The 18868-nt window shown below is 35.9% G+C and overlaps 4 protein-coding genes across 4 annotated transcripts; 1 reads left to right on the forward strand and 3 right to left on the reverse strand.

Annotated features, from left to right (window-relative positions):
- Nucleotides 1-2681: 2681 nt before the first annotated feature.
- On the reverse strand, nt 2682-6794 carry LOC107493399 (nuclear transcription factor Y subunit B-10). Its single transcript, XM_016114495.2, has 7 exons — nt 6575-6794; nt 6153-6385; nt 5931-6060; nt 5811-5816; nt 5648-5722; nt 5491-5541; nt 2682-3040 (listed from the first exon to the last, which is right to left on the reverse strand). Exons 2-7 carry the CDS (start codon nt 6365-6367, stop codon nt 3002-3004), a joined length of 516 nt encoding a protein of 171 aa, XP_015969981.1. The 5' UTR covers nt 6368-6385; nt 6575-6794; the 3' UTR covers nt 2682-3001.
- A 1038-nt stretch (nt 6795-7832) lies between these two features.
- Nucleotides 7833-14104, reverse strand: LOC107493398 (probable LRR receptor-like serine/threonine-protein kinase At1g67720). Its single transcript, XM_021124578.2, is given in 14 exon segments — nt 7833-8363; nt 9226-9361; nt 9479-9665; nt 9818-9886; nt 9956-10082; nt 10301-10539; nt 10628-10782; nt 10944-11096; nt 11180-11248; nt 11349-11420; nt 11629-11761; nt 11933-12438; nt 12787-13318; nt 13855-14104. Coding segments are annotated over 14 exon segments (2784 nt in total). The 5' UTR covers nt 13937-14104; the 3' UTR covers nt 7833-8039.
- A 1465-nt stretch (nt 14105-15569) lies between these two features.
- Nucleotides 15570-16609, reverse strand: LOC107493386 (uncharacterized). The gene is made up of 2 exons (XM_016114483.1): nt 16532-16609; nt 15570-16493 (listed from the first exon to the last, which is right to left on the reverse strand). Exons 1-2 carry the CDS (start codon nt 16607-16609, stop codon nt 15570-15572), a joined length of 1002 nt encoding a protein of 333 aa, XP_015969969.1.
- Nucleotides 16610-17133: 524 nt separating this feature from the next.
- Nucleotides 17134-18176, forward strand: LOC107493385 (protein MAINTENANCE OF MERISTEMS-like). The gene is made up of 5 exons (XM_016114482.1): nt 17134-17152; nt 17210-17672; nt 17760-17798; nt 17891-17972; nt 18060-18176. The coding sequence occupies exons 1-5, from the start codon at nt 17134-17136 to the stop codon at nt 18174-18176; spliced, it is 720 nt and encodes a 239-aa protein (XP_015969968.1).
- The last annotated feature ends 692 nt before the right edge of the window (nt 18177-18868 follow it).

The raw sequence follows: 18868 nt of genomic DNA on the forward strand, positions 1-18868 counted from the left end.
TAACAATTGCCTCACTGCTAGAGGAAAGGTCATAATCTGCCTCTCTAGTGGACACTATTGTGGAATCCTGTGGTATATCCACGAGACTAGCAGCGGTGTACATCCGGCTATGTCCGTGGTGTCACAATGTCCTGCATGGCACAAGGAGTGATACGTCCATGCAAGCACAGCGGAACCCCATGACAGACCGCTACACCTCCTAAAGTCGGCCAATAGTGGCAACCATTTGATATGCACCTGATTGTTGGATTTGTGGGTCATCAGGTAACCACTAATCAATAGTATGATGTAACACCTAGTGTACTATCGGAGGGTGGTTGGATCCGTGGTACTCGGAGGCATGTGGCGGACTCTATCCTGAAGTCATGTCATCTTAATGCTAAACGACTCCTTTCGTTGGGAACCTTGCTGCGGACCGTGTGGGGGTTTAGCACCCAAGAGCTCCTCCACGTACTCCCATGTCAGTCGCTGGTACCAAGTCTGGAAGTCATGCAGGCACCCACCCATTGGCTCCCCGTGTGTGTGTAGTCCGAGGTGGTACCCAATGTCTTGCAGGGTGATGTTGCACTCACCCCATGGCTGGTAGAAAGTGTGGGTCTCCAGACGCCAGCGCTCCACGAATGCAGTGATCAAGGAGTTGTCAAACACAATGTCCCTAAGCTGCACCATGTCGCCGAACCCAACCTCCCTCAGATAAGGGACGATGGCGTTCGAAGGTGCAAGTGTGTGACTAACCCGCAGGCGAGGCCTCTGTTTAAAAGAAAAACTTTTATAAAGATTCGATTCCAAACTAAGTTCTCTAGCATGTCCAAATCTATTAGAACAAATCTAAAATGCAACTCAAATAAACATCACAACATAATGAATAGGTTACAAAACCAATACTTAAAAATTCTCTCCGAATTTAAAGAAAATTTTAACTAACAAATATATTTAAGTAACTAATCAAATCAAAGTAATTAGTTATCTAACTTTCACTATAAGTAAATTACATACCTAACTCATGTTACTAACTTGTCAATTAACCTAAACGGTGTTACCTCAATATCATCCAATCTACTCATGTATTAAAACACTAACTTTGTAAAAGTTCTCGAAATAAAATCTCGTACACTTAATAATTTAAATAATAAAAATAACACTAACTTCATAGTCGATAGCTCCCACAATGTGCCAACTAGCGTTGAGGCGGTTGATGTCAAGGTCTCGTACATCCATGCGTGCGTCCCTGCGTGCCATAACGTCTGGGAAACTAAAAAATATAAACAAAACGGTGCCAGAAAGAGCGAAATGTGGAAAAAATATGGAGTCAGGAGTGCTGCGAACGACTTCCATTATAGTCGCTCTCTGGACTTATCTCGTTTATCATGTAAATGAAATAAGTCACTTAATGAAAATCCATTAATACCCTCAAATTAACGGATATTCGTAATTAAAATATTTATTTTATTTATTTAAAAAATCCTTTGTATTATGATTAAATTTTACTTATTAATTTTATTAAATTAATTTTAATTAATTTTACTACTTGAATAAAAGTTAGGCGAAGTAGTCGGTTGCATCACCAATCCCTCATAAAATGGGACGAACTAACATTTTAAACCTGATCTATTTTGACGGGTTAGGCCGGCCTGCTCTATTTTCTGGACAAGTCTCGATGGGACAGAATGAGACAAACTACTCACTTTGACACCCCTTCTTCGTGCAACAGTAGAACCTCTGATATTCTGGAGTATGTAAATTGCATCAAATTCAAAAGGAAGCAAACCGAAGGGAACGGGAGATTCTGTTGATTTATTTTGGGTGGAAGAATCAATCATTAGTTGTGACTAATTAATCCTGTTGCAAATTTATTGATTGCTGTTTGGTCTGTACAACAAAGATCCGTAACTACACTAGTCAAAGAAAAAATTCTACTTATGTTTGCAACTAATCAATCCTTCTTATAATTAATCATATATAAATGAAAATGCTCACGAACCTAAATTTTTCACAGTTGATCTTTGCTTATTTTAATGGTTTATCCCTTGTTTAGACTACCAGTTACAAATTTCATTGAATTGATAAATGATATAAAGATTTTAATAAACTTGCCTAAACATTGAAACAACCTTCCAACCCAAACATAACATTCGGCAAATTTTGAACTCCTATAGGTAATAATGATTCTATCTCCTAGACATCGTTTCTTCATAATTAATCCCCAACTTTATCTTTTATGTTCTCAACTAAATTATACAATTGCTATAAAGCACTTCACTTTTATCTCCTTGTAAACTCATGCAAAGCACAAGTACAGCCACTTACTCTAGCTAATCGTGATGAGAAGAATCCATAGTTTCACCGTTGCAAAGGTGAAGAGTAAGTGAATCCCCACCATTCTTGCCCTCTCTACCTATTACTGAAAATTGGTCACTAGCTCTGATTAAAATACTCATCATACTACATTTTTTCTGAAACCAGTTGCAAAACTTAGTGCTACTCCATCTTCCAATAGTCCACATTTCTCATCAAGTATACACTGTCAAATAAAACCTATAAAGAAATTCCAATTTGTTTTTTCAAGGAAAAATAAAAGAAACTATCCTAGCAGTGGGTTCTTGTAATAACAAATCGCTGTATAAGGCAAATAAATTGAAGAGCCTTCTGCCGTACCAAGACCACCCAAGACATTCATCGAATAGATTTAAAAAATTCGAACCATCTTCATCCATTATTGTACAAAGAAATAGTGGAAGGAATGTACCAATACATGCTTACATCAGTGTGACAGAATCAGATAACAAGACTTCAAGATTACAATATAACTTCCGAATAATAATTCTAATCCAAAGTTAATATACAAACCTTAATTGCAAAAAATATCTGGAAACAAGAACCAACGTCTCCTATGTCAGTATTCACATAATATAAAAATACATTCAATATGCCGAGGCCACTTACTAAACCTCCAACAGCATTGAAAACACACGACAACCACGCAAGAATCAATAGACTCTACCTACTCTGGACCTTGCATAGGAACCATCATATGTTGACCCTGAGATAGAAGGTCCAAAATAAAGTGAGAATTACTGTCATGTAAATTGATTATTTGTGCTAATAAAAATTCCTTAAACCAAATAAGATGCAACATACGAACCAGAGGAAAAGAAAAAAGAGAAATACAAAAGATTATATAAATAATTACATGCTAAATTATCCCACGTTGAGTAAAAATAGACTAAATTTGGTACTCATTACTCAAACAGTTAATCATGAGAGACTCCCACCCCATAGAACTACATGAACACTACTCTCAACCATTCATGTCTTCAGAGAGCCAGCTAATGGAAATAAAGCAGAAGCTGGAAACGAGCAAAAGCAAGGAATGGGCTATGAAGGATAAAAAAAAGTCACCTTAAGTGGCTAATCAGTTTGCACCATAGTATATGCAAACTTCATTAAGGACAATATTATATCTGACATCAAGTAATACTCAATTCAATCCACAAGACTCTACCAACAAAATAGCTTATTCTTGTTTGGTTGGCCAATTGCCCTATGGGCTTGAGTAACATAGCTAAAACATCCACATAAAACCAACTAAATAGAGTTTATTTTGAAATTACACCACAACCTAGCCCTTTAATAAGAGTTTTCTTTTTTTAATCACCATAAAAACCAAGCCAAATATTAAAGAATAACTTTCAATTTTTATATCTATGAAAAACTATTTTGTCTTAAAAAAAGAAAGTCCTTAGAAAGGAAGTCTTTGAGAAATCCAGCATTCACAATATTTGTTAAATTTTGATGATTAGGAAATCATATAGCATAAGATACTAATATCAACTTAGACCCACAATTCACCAGCAGCAATAATCTTTTAACACAACCTAGAAAGAATTTCCCAAGTGTTGTTACTTCTTAAAGAAAGCCAAGTTAAACTAGCTAAGCATCTCCCTCAGAAAATTTGTACCATAACATGAGCAAGGAATGAAGCTCCAATTATTCAAGAAGAAAATAGTAAAAAAGGAAACGAATAAAATTTTGTTTCCTATTTTGATAAAACAGGAAATGAAAACAAAAACCACCACAAATCCTTAAGTATTTTTAACTTTATCCTATCTATACAAAGTTCATTATCTGAAACTTACTTTTGCCATAAACAAAAACACATCAATTATTATAAAGTAATACTTTGAAAATCAAATATCTCATAAGTTAAACCAAACATACACAACACTAATCAATATTATAGTCCAAACTAATGATTAATGTGCTGATGCCAATAGCATCACCATTATCTGAATCGCTAATTTTGTAAAAGAAATTTAAATAATATAAGATCCAGAGCAGCTTTCAGCAACTCATGGTGCCCCAACCAAGTCTAGAGAAAACTACCCTTCAAAGATGGACCACACATTAAATAATCCAAGTCCATAAAAAGAAAACCTAGAAAGTAGACAACCCATAAACCAGACAACTTTTCATCAAGGACTTTAATGAGTGCATTGATATATGCTACCAACCAAAAGTAGCCACCTCGCAGTCAAGAATTATCAGGCATTAATTCTAAGATAGACTGTTTCAGTGACCAGTATCTCTTATGATATGAAATCAAAATGGTAATAAAACCAATATTTGTGGAAAATTTCAACAAAATTCTCTTCAAACCTATAACATTATGTGAATGGAAGTATCAACAACTCATGGATTGCTTTTCTGTCCAGAAGAATATTGTTTATGCCTCTCAGGTGATACCCAATCTTAATTATAATTATGAAATTTGTTACCAAAGATCATACTAGAAATTATTACATGCATACTAGATTATGATCTATGTTAAGGGTTTTGAACATAAAGGAGAACTAATCTGGATTGCTAAATTTGGCAAACTTACTCTTCAAAGCATATTGAATATAAGAGGGAAAAAGAATGCTAGAGAGTAAAGAGTGGGGAAAAGCTTTCACTACAGCTGTATTGTGTGATACAAGGCAGGGAACTGAGAGAATAGCTGACAGAGGCCTCGGAAAGGAAGAGATAGAGCCCAAGAAAACCATATTAAGCCATTCCAGCTAGAAGATATACCAATGATACTTATGATACAAAATAAATAAAGTCTCATATTTGAAGTGGGTTGATGGGTTTTGATTTGCTCAGGTACTATAAGTTTTTTACAATTCACTTATTACTGAAAAGAAAACTATTGGTTCTAAGTTTCTTACACCGTATCTATTATTAATAATGTATTAACATTAATATACACCCTTAGTAACATATTCAGTAACTTAGCAATTAGCACCCTGCATAACAGCAACATAAAGTTTCATGATCTACTAACTACAATCTTGATGTGTGATATTGATGTTTGACAGTCAATTTATTGCAGTTTCAAATCAGTTTGAAGAGCAAGCAGAGCATCATCATTTATCAGCATTCAACAAGAGTACATGACAGTGCAGAAGCACAGAAGAAAACCGTATACAACATTATACAGAGTAGTATTACCTGAGAGTTAGTGTAATTAACGCCTTGTGAGAAAGAACCTTGATGAGCAAGCTGTAAATTTCACAACAAACCATGACAACATCAGAACTCAGAAGTTTTGACATTCCAGCGATACAACAAGCATAGCAAGTATATTATGTGCTTGTGTGTATTCCACCTGAACATTAGGACTTGGTTGAACATCTTTTTTAGCAGAAGCGTCTCCACCCTTTGCTGAACCCTTGGTGTCACCCTAAAACACCACAAGTTCAAAAATAAATAAGTAAATAAAATTAAAAAGCGAACAGATATCAATCCAAAGGAAGAAATATGGATATTACCTCCATCTGCAGCATTCCCAATCAACCACGGTCTGTTCCTCAGAACAGAGCTTCTTGGGGACCAGATAAACTTCGCAAGTAAACCGAAGGTAAAAAAAAAAGCTGTAAATTCAGAATTACCTCTCTGTATCTTGTGAGGTAAATCTTCAAGGGATCAATATAATCCTCGAAACCGAGAGTCGCCATTGCCCAGAGCAAATCATCACCGTTAATAGTCTTCCTCTTCTCTCTCTGGCACTTATCAGAGGCCCTACATCATTCAACACCCTCGCAATTAAGGTACAAAAGAAAAATTAAATTAAATTAACCGTGAAACAAAAGAAAAAGAGAAAAAAAAAGTACTCGCTGGTGATGAAGCTGATAAACTCGGAGACGCATTCCTGAACAGTTTCTTTGGCATCCTTGGCGATTTTTCCGTTGGCGGGAAGCGCCTTCTTCATGATGCGGCTGATGTTAGCGATGGGAAGGAACCTGTCCTGCTCCCTTATGTTGGAGCGAGGGCTATGGTCACCGCTCTCGTGGCTTCCGCCGCCTGGGCTCGCCGGACCGTCGGCCATGATCGCCGGAACCCTAATCTGAGAAACGAATCGGATAACACGAAAGACATGGTGAAAACTGTGAAAAAAGAAATAGGAAACAGATAAAAAAGAGTAGAAGAAAACCCTAGGTGCGAGGTGGACGCGAAACCCTAAAGAGAGAAAGAGAGAGGGAAAGGGATGATGATGGTGGTGGTGGATGATTATGACAGTGATAAACTGAAATACCTGGTTTGGGTGCTGGGAAATGTTTATGGAATTTTTGTATTTGGCGGGAGAGAGATCCGGTGAGAAATGGGAGAGGAATCGGACGCTGGAGAAGAAAGGAAGAAGGAAACGATTGAGATCAGAGAATGAAGCCTATCACCACCGTCCGTTTTCTTTATATTGCCCTCCCTTTTCGCTTTTTCCCTTCTTCCCCCCTTCCTTCTCTTTTTATTTTCTCTCTCCTCTATCTTTTCTATTTTTTTTTTAATAATTATTGTTGTTTTCTTTAACTTTTCTTGTATTAACTTTCAAGATTCAACTGCCCCTGCCTAAAAAATTTATTACTGGCATTTACTTGTAGTACTTATTTTTAATTTATTACTGATCATGTGTGGTGTGTTCAACAATACTTTATCTTCATGATGAATAAATGATGGACTTAATTTAAACAGATTAGTAAAGAATTAATGACTTCAAATATATAAGATGCAAATAGAAAAATATAAAATGAAATGATTTTTTAATTAAAAAAAAGTTTTCATATTTCAAGATGCTGTTGTGCTGGAAATTTTATTATATTTTATTTTTGATGAGGTGTTTGATTTGACCACGTGTTGTGCCTGCTGTGTGCCTTTTGGCTTTTAGGTTTGGCGGTGGTTTATTGGTTGTATGGTTTTGATAACCACAGCTTTTGTATATTTGTGGAAAGAAAAAAGTGACGGTTCTTTACAGTGACCTTGTGTAAGTTGTGTTTCAGTTAATGATAGTCAATTTTCAGAATTAAAATTTAAAACAAGCAGTTAACTTTATTTATTTATTTTTTTACACAGTTCCAGTTTAAATCAGCCTTGAGATTCCCAGTTTCACAAACATAACTAAACCAACTATGATTTCTTTTGGCGTGTTTCTTGTGCAAAAATTGTTCATGAACTCCGATTATATGTATGTGCTCCTCTTCTGCTTTAATCTTTTTCCATGGCCAAAAGCGTTTTTACTTCTATAAAACTTGTTTACTTGTACAATGAAAGAATTGTGCTTACTAAATTGACCCTTCCGAAGATTATTGAATGAAATTTATTTAAATAGTTGTATTGTATATTCCCTGCTTCTTTGGTCCGTAACTCAAGTATGAGATTCTACAATGGCTACAACCTTACTCCAGAAGGAGGAATACGATTCTGTCTGGCTTGAGGCCCTGCAAACACGTAGCAAATCAAGAATGAAAAGCGTCCATTTACATGTAAAAACAATGTAGCAGCTACTTTATTTGGCAATTCAGTTAAATAAATACGACGTCATTGATGCATTTCCTTCTAATCCAGAACGCATTATCACTCGAATATACATAATACATACACATTGTTGTTTTGGAGGAATCAATCCTGGACCAAATATGAACAAACTAAAGGCCTCCCCCACACAGGAAAGCAAGGATAGAAAAATCAAATAAGACAGAGAAATAAATAACTAGTAAAAATCAATAGATTTATCTTGCGGTTGGGCGTGCAATGGATTCATCAATTGAGAGATAACTCTCAGTGGCACCTAGATCCATTGAACCTATGTTCACGGAAGAGTGGAAAGAATTTCTTGACAAGCCACGTGAATTGCTTTCAGCCTCTCTCTCAATAGCTATTGCATCTTGGATCTCCTTCAGAACTTCAGAAATCGATGGCCTCATATATCCATGAGGTTGAACACACATCAATGCTTTCTCTGCTATTTTCCACATTGATTGTAGGTCGTAATCATTCCTTAGCATGGGGTCAATAATTCCTTGTATGTCACCACTCTCAATGTGAAATTTTGCCTGTGAAACATACAAGTTAAACAATCAACACAAATTCAGTTCATGTTTGCTTTGTAATCTTATATTATCATCTAATCAAATATTGATGTTTATATGACTTTAAAAGAGTAAATAGTTTAATAAAATACATTTGCACAATGACAACATATCATTACATCTTTGTGTAAAGTTTATATACTGAGAACAATATATAGAAATTAAATCCATATAAGTGTACACATTCAATCTAATGCATGTTATTTTGATTTTTCAATGTTGTATATGTAAATACTGCACATATTATTTCAAAAGGGTAAAATATTGTTTTGGTCCTCAATTTTTGGGATAAATTCTATTTTGGTCTCTAACGTTTTAATTGTCTCATTTTTATCCCAAAATGTTTAAGATCCCATCAATGTTATCCTACCGTCAAATCTCTCACTAACAATTAATGGAATTAATATACTATTCATAATATTTTTGTTAAAACTACGTTTGCTCAACTCCTTCTCCTACCTTCACTCTCTCAACAAGACCAAATCCCATTTTCCTACTCCATTCTTCTTCTTCTTTTTACACTATTAATTCTTCAAGAGGTGTTTGAGGAGGAAGAAGGGAGTAAAAAAATAGGGTTTGGACTTGTTGAGAGGGTGAATGTGGGAGAGGGAATTGAGCAAAGATAGCTTAACAAAAGCATTATTAATAATAGTATATCAATTTTGTTTAGTGTTAGTGAATGATTTGACGGTCATTTTAAACATTTTGGATAAAAATAAGACTATTAAATCCTTAAGGACCAAAATAGGATTTACTCCAAATGTTGAAGACCAGAACAGTAGTTTACCCATTTCAAAATTATGCTTATAGAGAAATTTAAACTCACCCACTGGACTATGTTTCGGCAGTTAACACCAAAGTTTTCATTTGATATTGCTTCTTGTCCAGATATGAGTTCAAGAAGAATTACACCAAAACTATAAACATCGCTCTTGTCAGTCAGCTGCTGGGAGATATAGTACCTATTCAAGAAAAGTTTACATGACAATCCTGAAGTAATTGGGACCTTAGACACAACCAGATAATTAGTTATCCAAAACTAAACACACAAATTTATGGAAAATAGATGAAGGCCTTACTCAGGATCAAGATATCCTACTGTCCCCCGAACTATGCTAGAAACATGGGAAACTCCATCAACAGCAAGTTTTGAAAGACCAAAATCTGAGACCTTAGCTCTCATTTGCTTGTCAAGAAGAATATTGCTGCTTTTTACATCTCTATGGATAACGACAGGAATACAACCCGTATGAAGGTATTCAATCCCTGAACAAGCAAATAAATAAAACAATTAATGTCATTATGAAATGGTTATCTTATCAGAGAAGGACCACTCAACCGAAACTTCAAAGAAAAAGTTAAAAGTGTTGTTATAATGCTATCTTAATTATGGATACCCTAGCATTATAATTTATAACCTTTTGCAGCATCTTCTGCAACCTCAAGCCGCTTAATCCAATTGATACTCCGTCCATGCGTTAATGGACCTACAAGAAGTCAGAGATAATTCAACATATGGACTTATATGCTCCTTGATTCGAATCATGTAGGCTTACCATAGAGATGTTCCTTGAGAGTTCCATTGTGCATGAATTCATAAACGAGCATGCTACTATCTTCCTCCCGGCAATACCCAAGAAGCTGTACCAAATTTCTGTGATGTATTCTTGAAAGAAGTGTCACCTGGATCAAAGGAAAATATCAACTATAATATTGTTTTGGTAAAGGACATAAAACATAATATGAATATCGTTTCAATGACAACAGATTTTAGTAAGAACATTCAACTAATTTTATCTACTTTAAAAAATGAAGCATCACAAAAATATAATGCCTCTAAAGCAAAATAGCAAATATGAATTATTATTTATTAGAGAAGCCTATTAATGCAGGAGGGATACCTCATTGGAGAACTCTCGCTTGCCTTGATAGGAATTATTGGTCAAAACTTTTACAGCTATCTCTTTTCCATCTTTCAGTTTCCCGTAGTACACAACTCCAAAACCACCAGAACCAATCTTTTTCTCAAAATTATTTGTGGCATTTAAAATTTCGGAAAAACTGAAGCAGTGAGCAGTTTCTGCAGCATCATCATTTTTCCAGGAAGCCAGCTTTTGAGTAGGGAGAGAAGAGTTGTGATCTATTAACAATATAAAGAAATAAATAATGTCGTACAAACTCAGATATATGACAGACACAACAAAAATATCTTCTTTTTGGAATCCTACCTTGCTCAAAATACCTTCTATTTCCTTTACGCATAAACAAGTAAGATATAATAGTGGCCAATAGTAGAACAGAAGCCCCCACTGTGGAACCGATAATAACATACGTTTTGCCCTCTATTCTTTTCCCCCTGTGAAGATTAATGTTTCCAGAGTAGCTGTTGAATACGGAAATAACAAGATAGTGGTCATCATGCTATTTTAAACGTATTCACTTTATGGTTTCTTCTGTAAATGTTGCATGGTTTCACCATCAGAGAAAAATAAAATGTTGCACTTATTTATCTTGTTTCAGAAGGCAAGTTAAAGCAGTACTCACTCTAAAACCAAATCTTTGCTCAGAAGAGCAGATGGTATTGTTCCAGATAACAAATTATTTTGCACATACCTGTGAAAATCATAATTAATAAATATATAAAATAATAATTGAACAAGTTTGAAGGATAGTCACTTGAGCATTAAGCATACATGGCTGCAGTATTTTCTCAGATATTTAACATAACAACTTAAATTACATAGCAATAATGACTGTGGAAAGAAGTTATCAAGGATTACATGATCTTTAAGTCCATGCACCCAGTAAAATCTGGTATTGGGCCAGTTAACATGTTTCCATCAAGCCATCTGCATCCATGAAATAAATCATTCCACTACACGAGGTAAGCGATGAACCAAACGTAAGACACAAAGTATTCATTCCCAGAAAAATTAGATATAAACTTACAGTTCAACTAGACCAGTCAGTTTGGTGATATCCAAAGGAATATTTCCAGTCAGGTTTTTACCGGACAATAAGCTGCCACCACCATGAACATAAATTAATTATTAGAGGACCACTTCAACTCTATTCTGAAATATGCAATGGAACATTCTTTATAGAAGCAAACTGATTTCTTATTTCTTTTTCTTTGTTTTTCTTTTCCTTTGATAAAGACAGAGAATGAATCCACAACAAAATGAAAATAAATAAGTAAAAAATAAAAATAAATAAATAAATAACTTACACTGAAACTACTTTTGGTTGAGGATCTGAATTACAGCGGATCCATGACCATGGAACAGGTAGACAAGGGTCCCCTCCCTCTTGTGCCCAATCTGCCGAAGGGTAGTGTGACAATACACTAGAAACAGCTGCTACTGAAAACATGTCCAAGTACGAAAAATTTTTAATACTTCAAGAGAGAGTGGGGTAGAAGATGAAAAGGAAGATAAACTAAAGCAATTTGCAATGCAAAAGACATACTTAAACTACATAATTGCAAGTTTGTCAAACATCATATCATAGTAGCTTCTTCTTAGCAGACTTACAATCAATAGAGCCATCATTTTTCTCCAAATATTTATTTATCTCCATTGCATTTAGAAGAGGACCCTTGGAAGAATCAGAGGTCTTGCCAAATCTAAAAGAAAGCACAAAGGGCAGGGATATGTTGTTAAATCCTGGTTCATAGAGGCGATACTTTCCCTGAGCATTTTCTTCAATATTTACAACAGCCTTGCTAATATCAGGCTGGCCTGGAAGTACTAGCCTAAATTTTCTGGAATCATTTGGACCTAAATCTTCAATTTCTGCACAATAAGAGAATGCCCAACCAGTACCAGGAAAACCATCCAAGTTCAACCGGTAAGTTAGAGACCCATTTGTGCCTACTACTGCTGTCTGCATCACTTTCACTGGGGGTATTTCGTCTCTGTTAACATCAATTGGTACTTCGGTTGAGATTTTCTTGGTACCATCAGCAACATCAACAAGAAAATTTGCTTTCTTCACAGAATCCGACTCCCATATTCTATCAAAAGGATCATCAGGATACCTGAAATGCAGATACAAAGCGTTTAAAATTGGAGGAAGAGTATGCATGTACTCATGTAAATATTTAGTGTTAGAATACGTGAAGGAGTACTTTATATGAAGGAAGTTGCAAACAAGCAACATTCATGGTTTTCTCTAGTAAAAATGACAATAAACTAGTCATTATGAATATCCATAATAGAGTCTTCCAATTTTATATTGAACTTGTTTTAACAGTTGGAATGGAACCATTTGATTGATTGATCTATATCATACATACACATATGAATAAAAATATTGTTAGCAGATAATTTATAAAAGAACAGACTATGAAGCAATATATGGAATGGACTAAGGTTAGGACAATTACCTGATTGGAGCATCAGTTTCTGCTCCAAAATTTATCCGTGCAGAGACACTGAGGTAAAATTGTTCCTCATATTGTGTATAATAAACGGAACCATTGAATTGCCGGAGCTCAAGTGTAGATATGAACGGCTGCCCTGTTGTGGCGTTCGATAAACACACACTCACAGCAGAACTTGAAGCCAAAAATATAAGCTCTCTCATTTCTATAAGGTTAGCATCTGATATAACAATAGTAGACCAATGTGTAGCCCCAATAGAAATGTCAAATTTAGGATAAACATTGTTATTATCAAAGTTCCCATACAGGAATGCGGCCCTCAGTAGGTACCTTGTCCTGCTCACAACATCAAGTGTGTAGCAGTATTTCTTGGTATCAGCAGGGAAGTGTCTAAGCGTGGTGTACTGCCGCCGCGTCTCGTTTGCAACTGATATGGTGCTTACTTCTCCATAAGGAAGCTTATCATCAGGGCTCCATTTAAGACCAATCTCATCAGTGAAATTTTCTGAACCTCCACAGTCCAAACTTACAAAACCTGCTTAGGATGAAATATTTTGTCACTGAATAATAGCCTAGATGGACGAAATGGCAATTATAAATCCAATTCCAAGCTCTAATAATTAATGAACACTTAAAAAATGTAAGTATAATCTCTCAAACTCACCAACACTCATAATAATAATAATAATAATAAGGAGAGAATTTCTAATATTTCAAAACATATTCATTTCATTTTTGGAACACACATAATACACAAAAAACAACAAAACAAATCGCATAGTATTTTTTAAAATTCACAACATTAATTGTTATTAAGTAGTATTGTAAAAAGCTTATAAAAGAAATTCACAGAATCTGAATCAAAAGCAGAGGTTAGATCTCAAATCTTCAGTCCCATGCTGAACAAAATCTTAGCTCACATGATAGACATGGAATAGAAGAAGATTAAGTAGCGCTATTAAGCTTTAACTAAACAATAACACGAAGCATCGGTAGCTGATTCAGCTGAAGAAGCTTATGGAAAGAAGAGAAAGCGAAGAGATCATAAAAAAAGAAGAAAGAAACATATACCTTGCATCTGAGCGGAAGAGGAGGAAAGCGGGAGAAGTAGAAGTGAGAGAGAGAAGAGGAAGAGCGCTCCGTTCTCCTCCATTGTTATAAATAACTGAAGTTTGGTGTGAGAACTGAGATAGAGAGAAGCATAAAAATTGCGGAACCCGACGGAGTAAGCTCACTGCTCACATTCTCACTCGGTTAGAGTCTCAGTAGTAGCCTGTAGCAGAACCAGACCGTGCCAGAATAGAATGTTCGTATCTCGAATCTGCTCTATAAAATATAAATAATGGAAGGAATGTCCTTACTACTACAAAACAAACAAAAGATACGTTGTTTAATATTTTACAAATTTGAATATTTTATTCTATTAAAATAGTATTAATTATTTACTTTCCTAGTCTCCGTCTCGTAATAACTCACCAAAAATTACATCAACTACAATTAATAATATGACTTCAATCTTAATTTAATATTTCTTTTTTTCTTTTTTTTTTACCGGTAGTTTAATATTAATATTTGATATAGTGTCACTTTTTTCAGAGCACTACTGTGTTATACAATAGGTAGTGGTGCTTTGGTGGTGGGTATTGGCACTTATCAGACTAAAGTAGAGGCTGCAACTTTTGAAGTTTTGAGAGTTGACGGGCGTTTTGGTAGTGCGTGCGTGGGGCCCACACAAAGTCAAGTTTGTGCCCCTACGGCCCTATCTGCCGTGTACTGAAATTATTTTCTCTGCGAATAATACGAATACGTTCCGAAATCAGAAATTATTTTTCATATGTACTATAAATTGGTGTATTTGCTCAATATTAAAAAAAGAGGTGTTTTGTGTTGTTCTAGGTGTTAGGTTCAATATACGAGAAGACGTGGTGACGGACAGATTCATTAGAAGCGTGGCAGTTTTTCAGCAATACATAGAAAAACGTGGTAATATGACCAACAGGTACGGATGGCAATACGTAAAGGGTGTGTTGTCTCTGAATTTTAAAAGTATTATAGGTTTTCGCTCGTTTCTGAAAAATTTACAGTAACACAGGAGACATATTGTAGGTTGTTTGCATGTAGGGAATAGTAGCTTTATAAATTGAGTTTATTGGTAGAATGCATCATGTGAAGTGTGTGTATCATTCAATATAAAATGTGTTATACTGAGAAAGAAAAAGAAGATAGACCGAAGAAGAGAGGTAAAATAAAAAGTTAACCGTGTGTTGTGATGTGAAGAGTGTGTGTGTTATACTGAGAATTAAGATTTAGGTGTGTAGGGTTCGAATGGATTAATCCTTACCTTGCCAGGCTGGGCGATACCGTAAAAAAAAATGGTACGTAATTATACAACACCCGAAAAACATATCACCAATTATTTGGATAATCCAATCTATGTAAGTTGATAAATTTTATTATTTTGTGTATTTAAATTAAATTTTTTTGAATTTTTGTTGTTGTTAGCATTACATGAAAATATAATATTATTTTAGTCTTATTATTTTTTGTATTTTATTGATATTTTTGAATAATAAAAAATTTTTTATTTAGTGAATAAGTATATTTTTGTTGAACCAGCCAAACAGAATTTGATAGTTCGTAAACTGGATCTGTCGTAGACATGGAATTCGATGGTCGAAATTTTTTTTTTTGAAGTAAAGGAGCTTAACACAACAAGGTGGAGCAATAAAAGAAACAAGAACTAAACAGTAATAATAAACAATCCATAGTCATCTCCGACATTGCCATCAACAACCATTTGGATCAACTCTACTCCAATCCTTACAACTCGTAAGCGACCTATTAATAATTTCTGCAATTCCTGCTTCTTGACTCCTGAAAATTCTGTCGTTCCTTTCCATCCATATATGCCAAACAATAGCAAAAAATCCAATTAGCCACCTCTTACGTTCCTCCTTCCTTACAGTCACTCCTGTCCAGCTTTCAAAATGTTGCTTAATTGTCCCTGGAACAATCCACAATCTGCCATAGTCAAACAACCAAGCACACCACACCTGCCAAGTAAACTGACAACGAAGAAACAAATGGTGGAGGTCCTCAACATCCTTTTTACATAAAACACATATGCTATCCAGCTGATCAATAACGCCTAGCCTTCGTAATCTTTCTTTAGTATTGACTCTACCAACTAGCACAAACCAGGTGAATAACTCAATACGTGGAGGTACTAAACCTCTCCAAATGGAACTAGTGAAACTATAGCTCGTAATTTTCTCCGGAAGTGTTTTCGCCTGCAAAACCTGCACAAAGGAGTTAGTAGTATAAATGCCAGATTTATCAAATTTCCACACCAGTTGGTCCTCTCTCTCAGTTGTTAACTTGACTGATCGTAGAACTTCATGAAGTTGGTTAACTAGTTCCAACTCCCATTGGAATAGTTTCCGTCTCCACTGAAAGTTCCATATCCATTCTAACCCATGCCAAAAACCACAATCTCCTATAACAGTTCCGTTCTGATTTGAAACCGAGAAAAGCCTTGGGAAAGTGTCCTTTAACATACCAGTCGGCAACCAACTGTCCTCCCAAAAATGCACTTGTCTACCATTACCTACTTCCAGAGATAAACCACGAATCATTTTCTCCCTCACCTCCTGCTCTTTGATTTGTAACTGGCAAATATCCTTCCATGGTCCCCCTTTGGAAAATACAGACTGATGACAAAGCAACACATTAGTATTTAAGTTATTACAGGAGCACACAATCTTCTTCCATAATGGAAATTTTTCCTTAGAAAATCGCCACCACCATTTAAATAGCAGTGCGGCATTTCGGAGTACTGCATCCCCCACTCCCAAACCTCCTAGCTTTTTCGGGGCTTGTACTATTTCCTATTTCACTAAAGGTATTCCATGCTTGCCATCTTCGTTGCCCCACAAAAATCTCCTCTGCAGTAAAATTAACTTCTCTGCTATAGCTTTTGGCATTTTGTACAAGCTCAGGTAGTACACTAGCAGACTATTAAGTACTGATTTAATAAGCACCAATTTACCAGCTTTGTTTAACGTTTTTGCTTTCCACAAACTGAGTTTGTCTTCCACCTTATCTATAATTGGTTTTCATGTCTTGACAAGTCTTGGATTCGCTCCAAGTGGAACACCAAGGTATTTAACAAGCAGGCATGCTTCCTTACACCCTAATAAATTGCACATTCTTTGCGACCACTCCCTATCACAATTAATTGGGATTAAGCTAGATTTGTCAAAATTAATACTCAAACCAGACATCACCTCAAAACACCACAAAAGCCTCTTGTAATTTCTGATAGTAACCTCATCCTGTGGACAAAATAATATGGTGTCATCCGCAAACTGTAAGTGAGACAACATCTCTAGTATTGGGTTCATAAAAGAATTTTATCCCTTATTAGCTGCTTTGGTGCAAAGGTGGAGGCCAGAAACCCATACCTTTGTATTACCAGTGGGTGAGGTTACTGTAACACTAGAAGATGTCGCTCATATATTTGGCCTACCTATTGATGGAGAGCCTATGAGCGACTGGACAGATAGTAGTAGCGACTTCCTACATAGTCAGAGCATTGCGATATTCGGTCGGAAGCCGGTTGTCATTAGTTCTTCGAAATCTTTATATGAAGCTGGGTTGGGTTCGGGGTATCAGAGACGCAGAGCCATTGGATACCGAAGAGTCTTTAAGAGATATGTCAGATGTCAGATTTTCTGTTTTTTGGGTTCGACCCTATTCACGAATAAGTCGACCGCATATGCTCACGCGAAGTATCTATCGTTGCTTTGCGATTTTGAGCGGATCCATACTTATAGTTGGGGACCAGCATGTCTCGAGCATCTTTACAGGACACTATGTCGTGCATCACGGTATGATACTAAGGAGATGGATGGCACTCTTAATTTGTTGTTTGTTTGGGCATGGGAGTGACTGTCGTGTATTGTGCTTGTACCCAGACAGTTCCTTCCACCGGCTGAGATACCAGTTGCCATGAGGTAACAGTTTCTGTTTTAGTTCTGCATTATATTGACAATGCATATTTGATTGAGGTAACCTTTTTTAATTTTTTCAATGAACCATGTTTCAGGTGGAGTCAATCCTATCGAAGCTCAACATGGTTATCGAAGACCGTAGTGATATTTAGGCAGGAAATAGACTATATAGACGAGGTAAATATTTAGGATTCATATGATTTCTGTATCTAAACATTAATATTAGGGTTCTAATTTTCTAATAATATGTGGCAGTTTGTGTAGCGGCCGTATGAAGGGTTGATTAAACCCGATGATTACATGGACACCTTGAGGTATGTGACATTGTTGCTCCATTATTGTCATTTGATTGTGTCGAATGGCATCCTGCGAACTGAGTGATGCGTCAGTTTGGGTATGCACAACCCCTTCCCCCGTCGGTAACAAGAGACATTCCATCGAGAGAGCATTGCATCACTCTTCGCAGAGTGCAGCTTTATGACTGGAAAGTTTTACATGGGGATAGATAGAGGAATGGGACAACTGTCATAACACTCGGTTGCGAGATCTGCACCCCCTTTTGACTTAAGACTTTACACCGTCGGCGGAGTACTGAGATTAGTACGTGGATTCGTACGGATATCTACTAAGATTGTCAGAGTACATTCCTCATCATCCATATTAGCCACTAGCCCCACAGCCACCAGCATCATAGCCACCACTACCTCAGGGTCCACCTCAGTACGCAGTATTTCAGCTGTTTCCTTATTATATACCATAGCCATCAGATTGGATTCCTTTGGAGGAATGTAATGAAATTAATACGGATTTAAAAAGGGATTAAGTGCTCTACTAATAAAATCAATTAGTAACAATGCTTTAAGCCTCTTGGTGGGTGGATTAAGACTTGAACAATTTGTTTGTTGACGTAATGCACAGAAATTTAATAACATAAAGATAATTAAAGATAACAAGAATATTCATGTTGAGAAGTTGTTTGATATTTGAAATGGTTGAGAAGGGTTGGAGAGTGATTTGATTCAGATGGAACCCTCGAAGGGTGGAAATATCCGAATTTTTAGGGGAGATTCTAC

This window comes from Arachis duranensis, chromosome 6 (assembly GCF_000817695.3).
Source record: "Arachis duranensis cultivar V14167 chromosome 6, aradu.V14167.gnm2.J7QH, whole genome shotgun sequence".
Classification (NCBI taxonomy): domain Eukaryota; kingdom Viridiplantae; phylum Streptophyta; class Magnoliopsida; order Fabales; family Fabaceae; genus Arachis; species Arachis duranensis.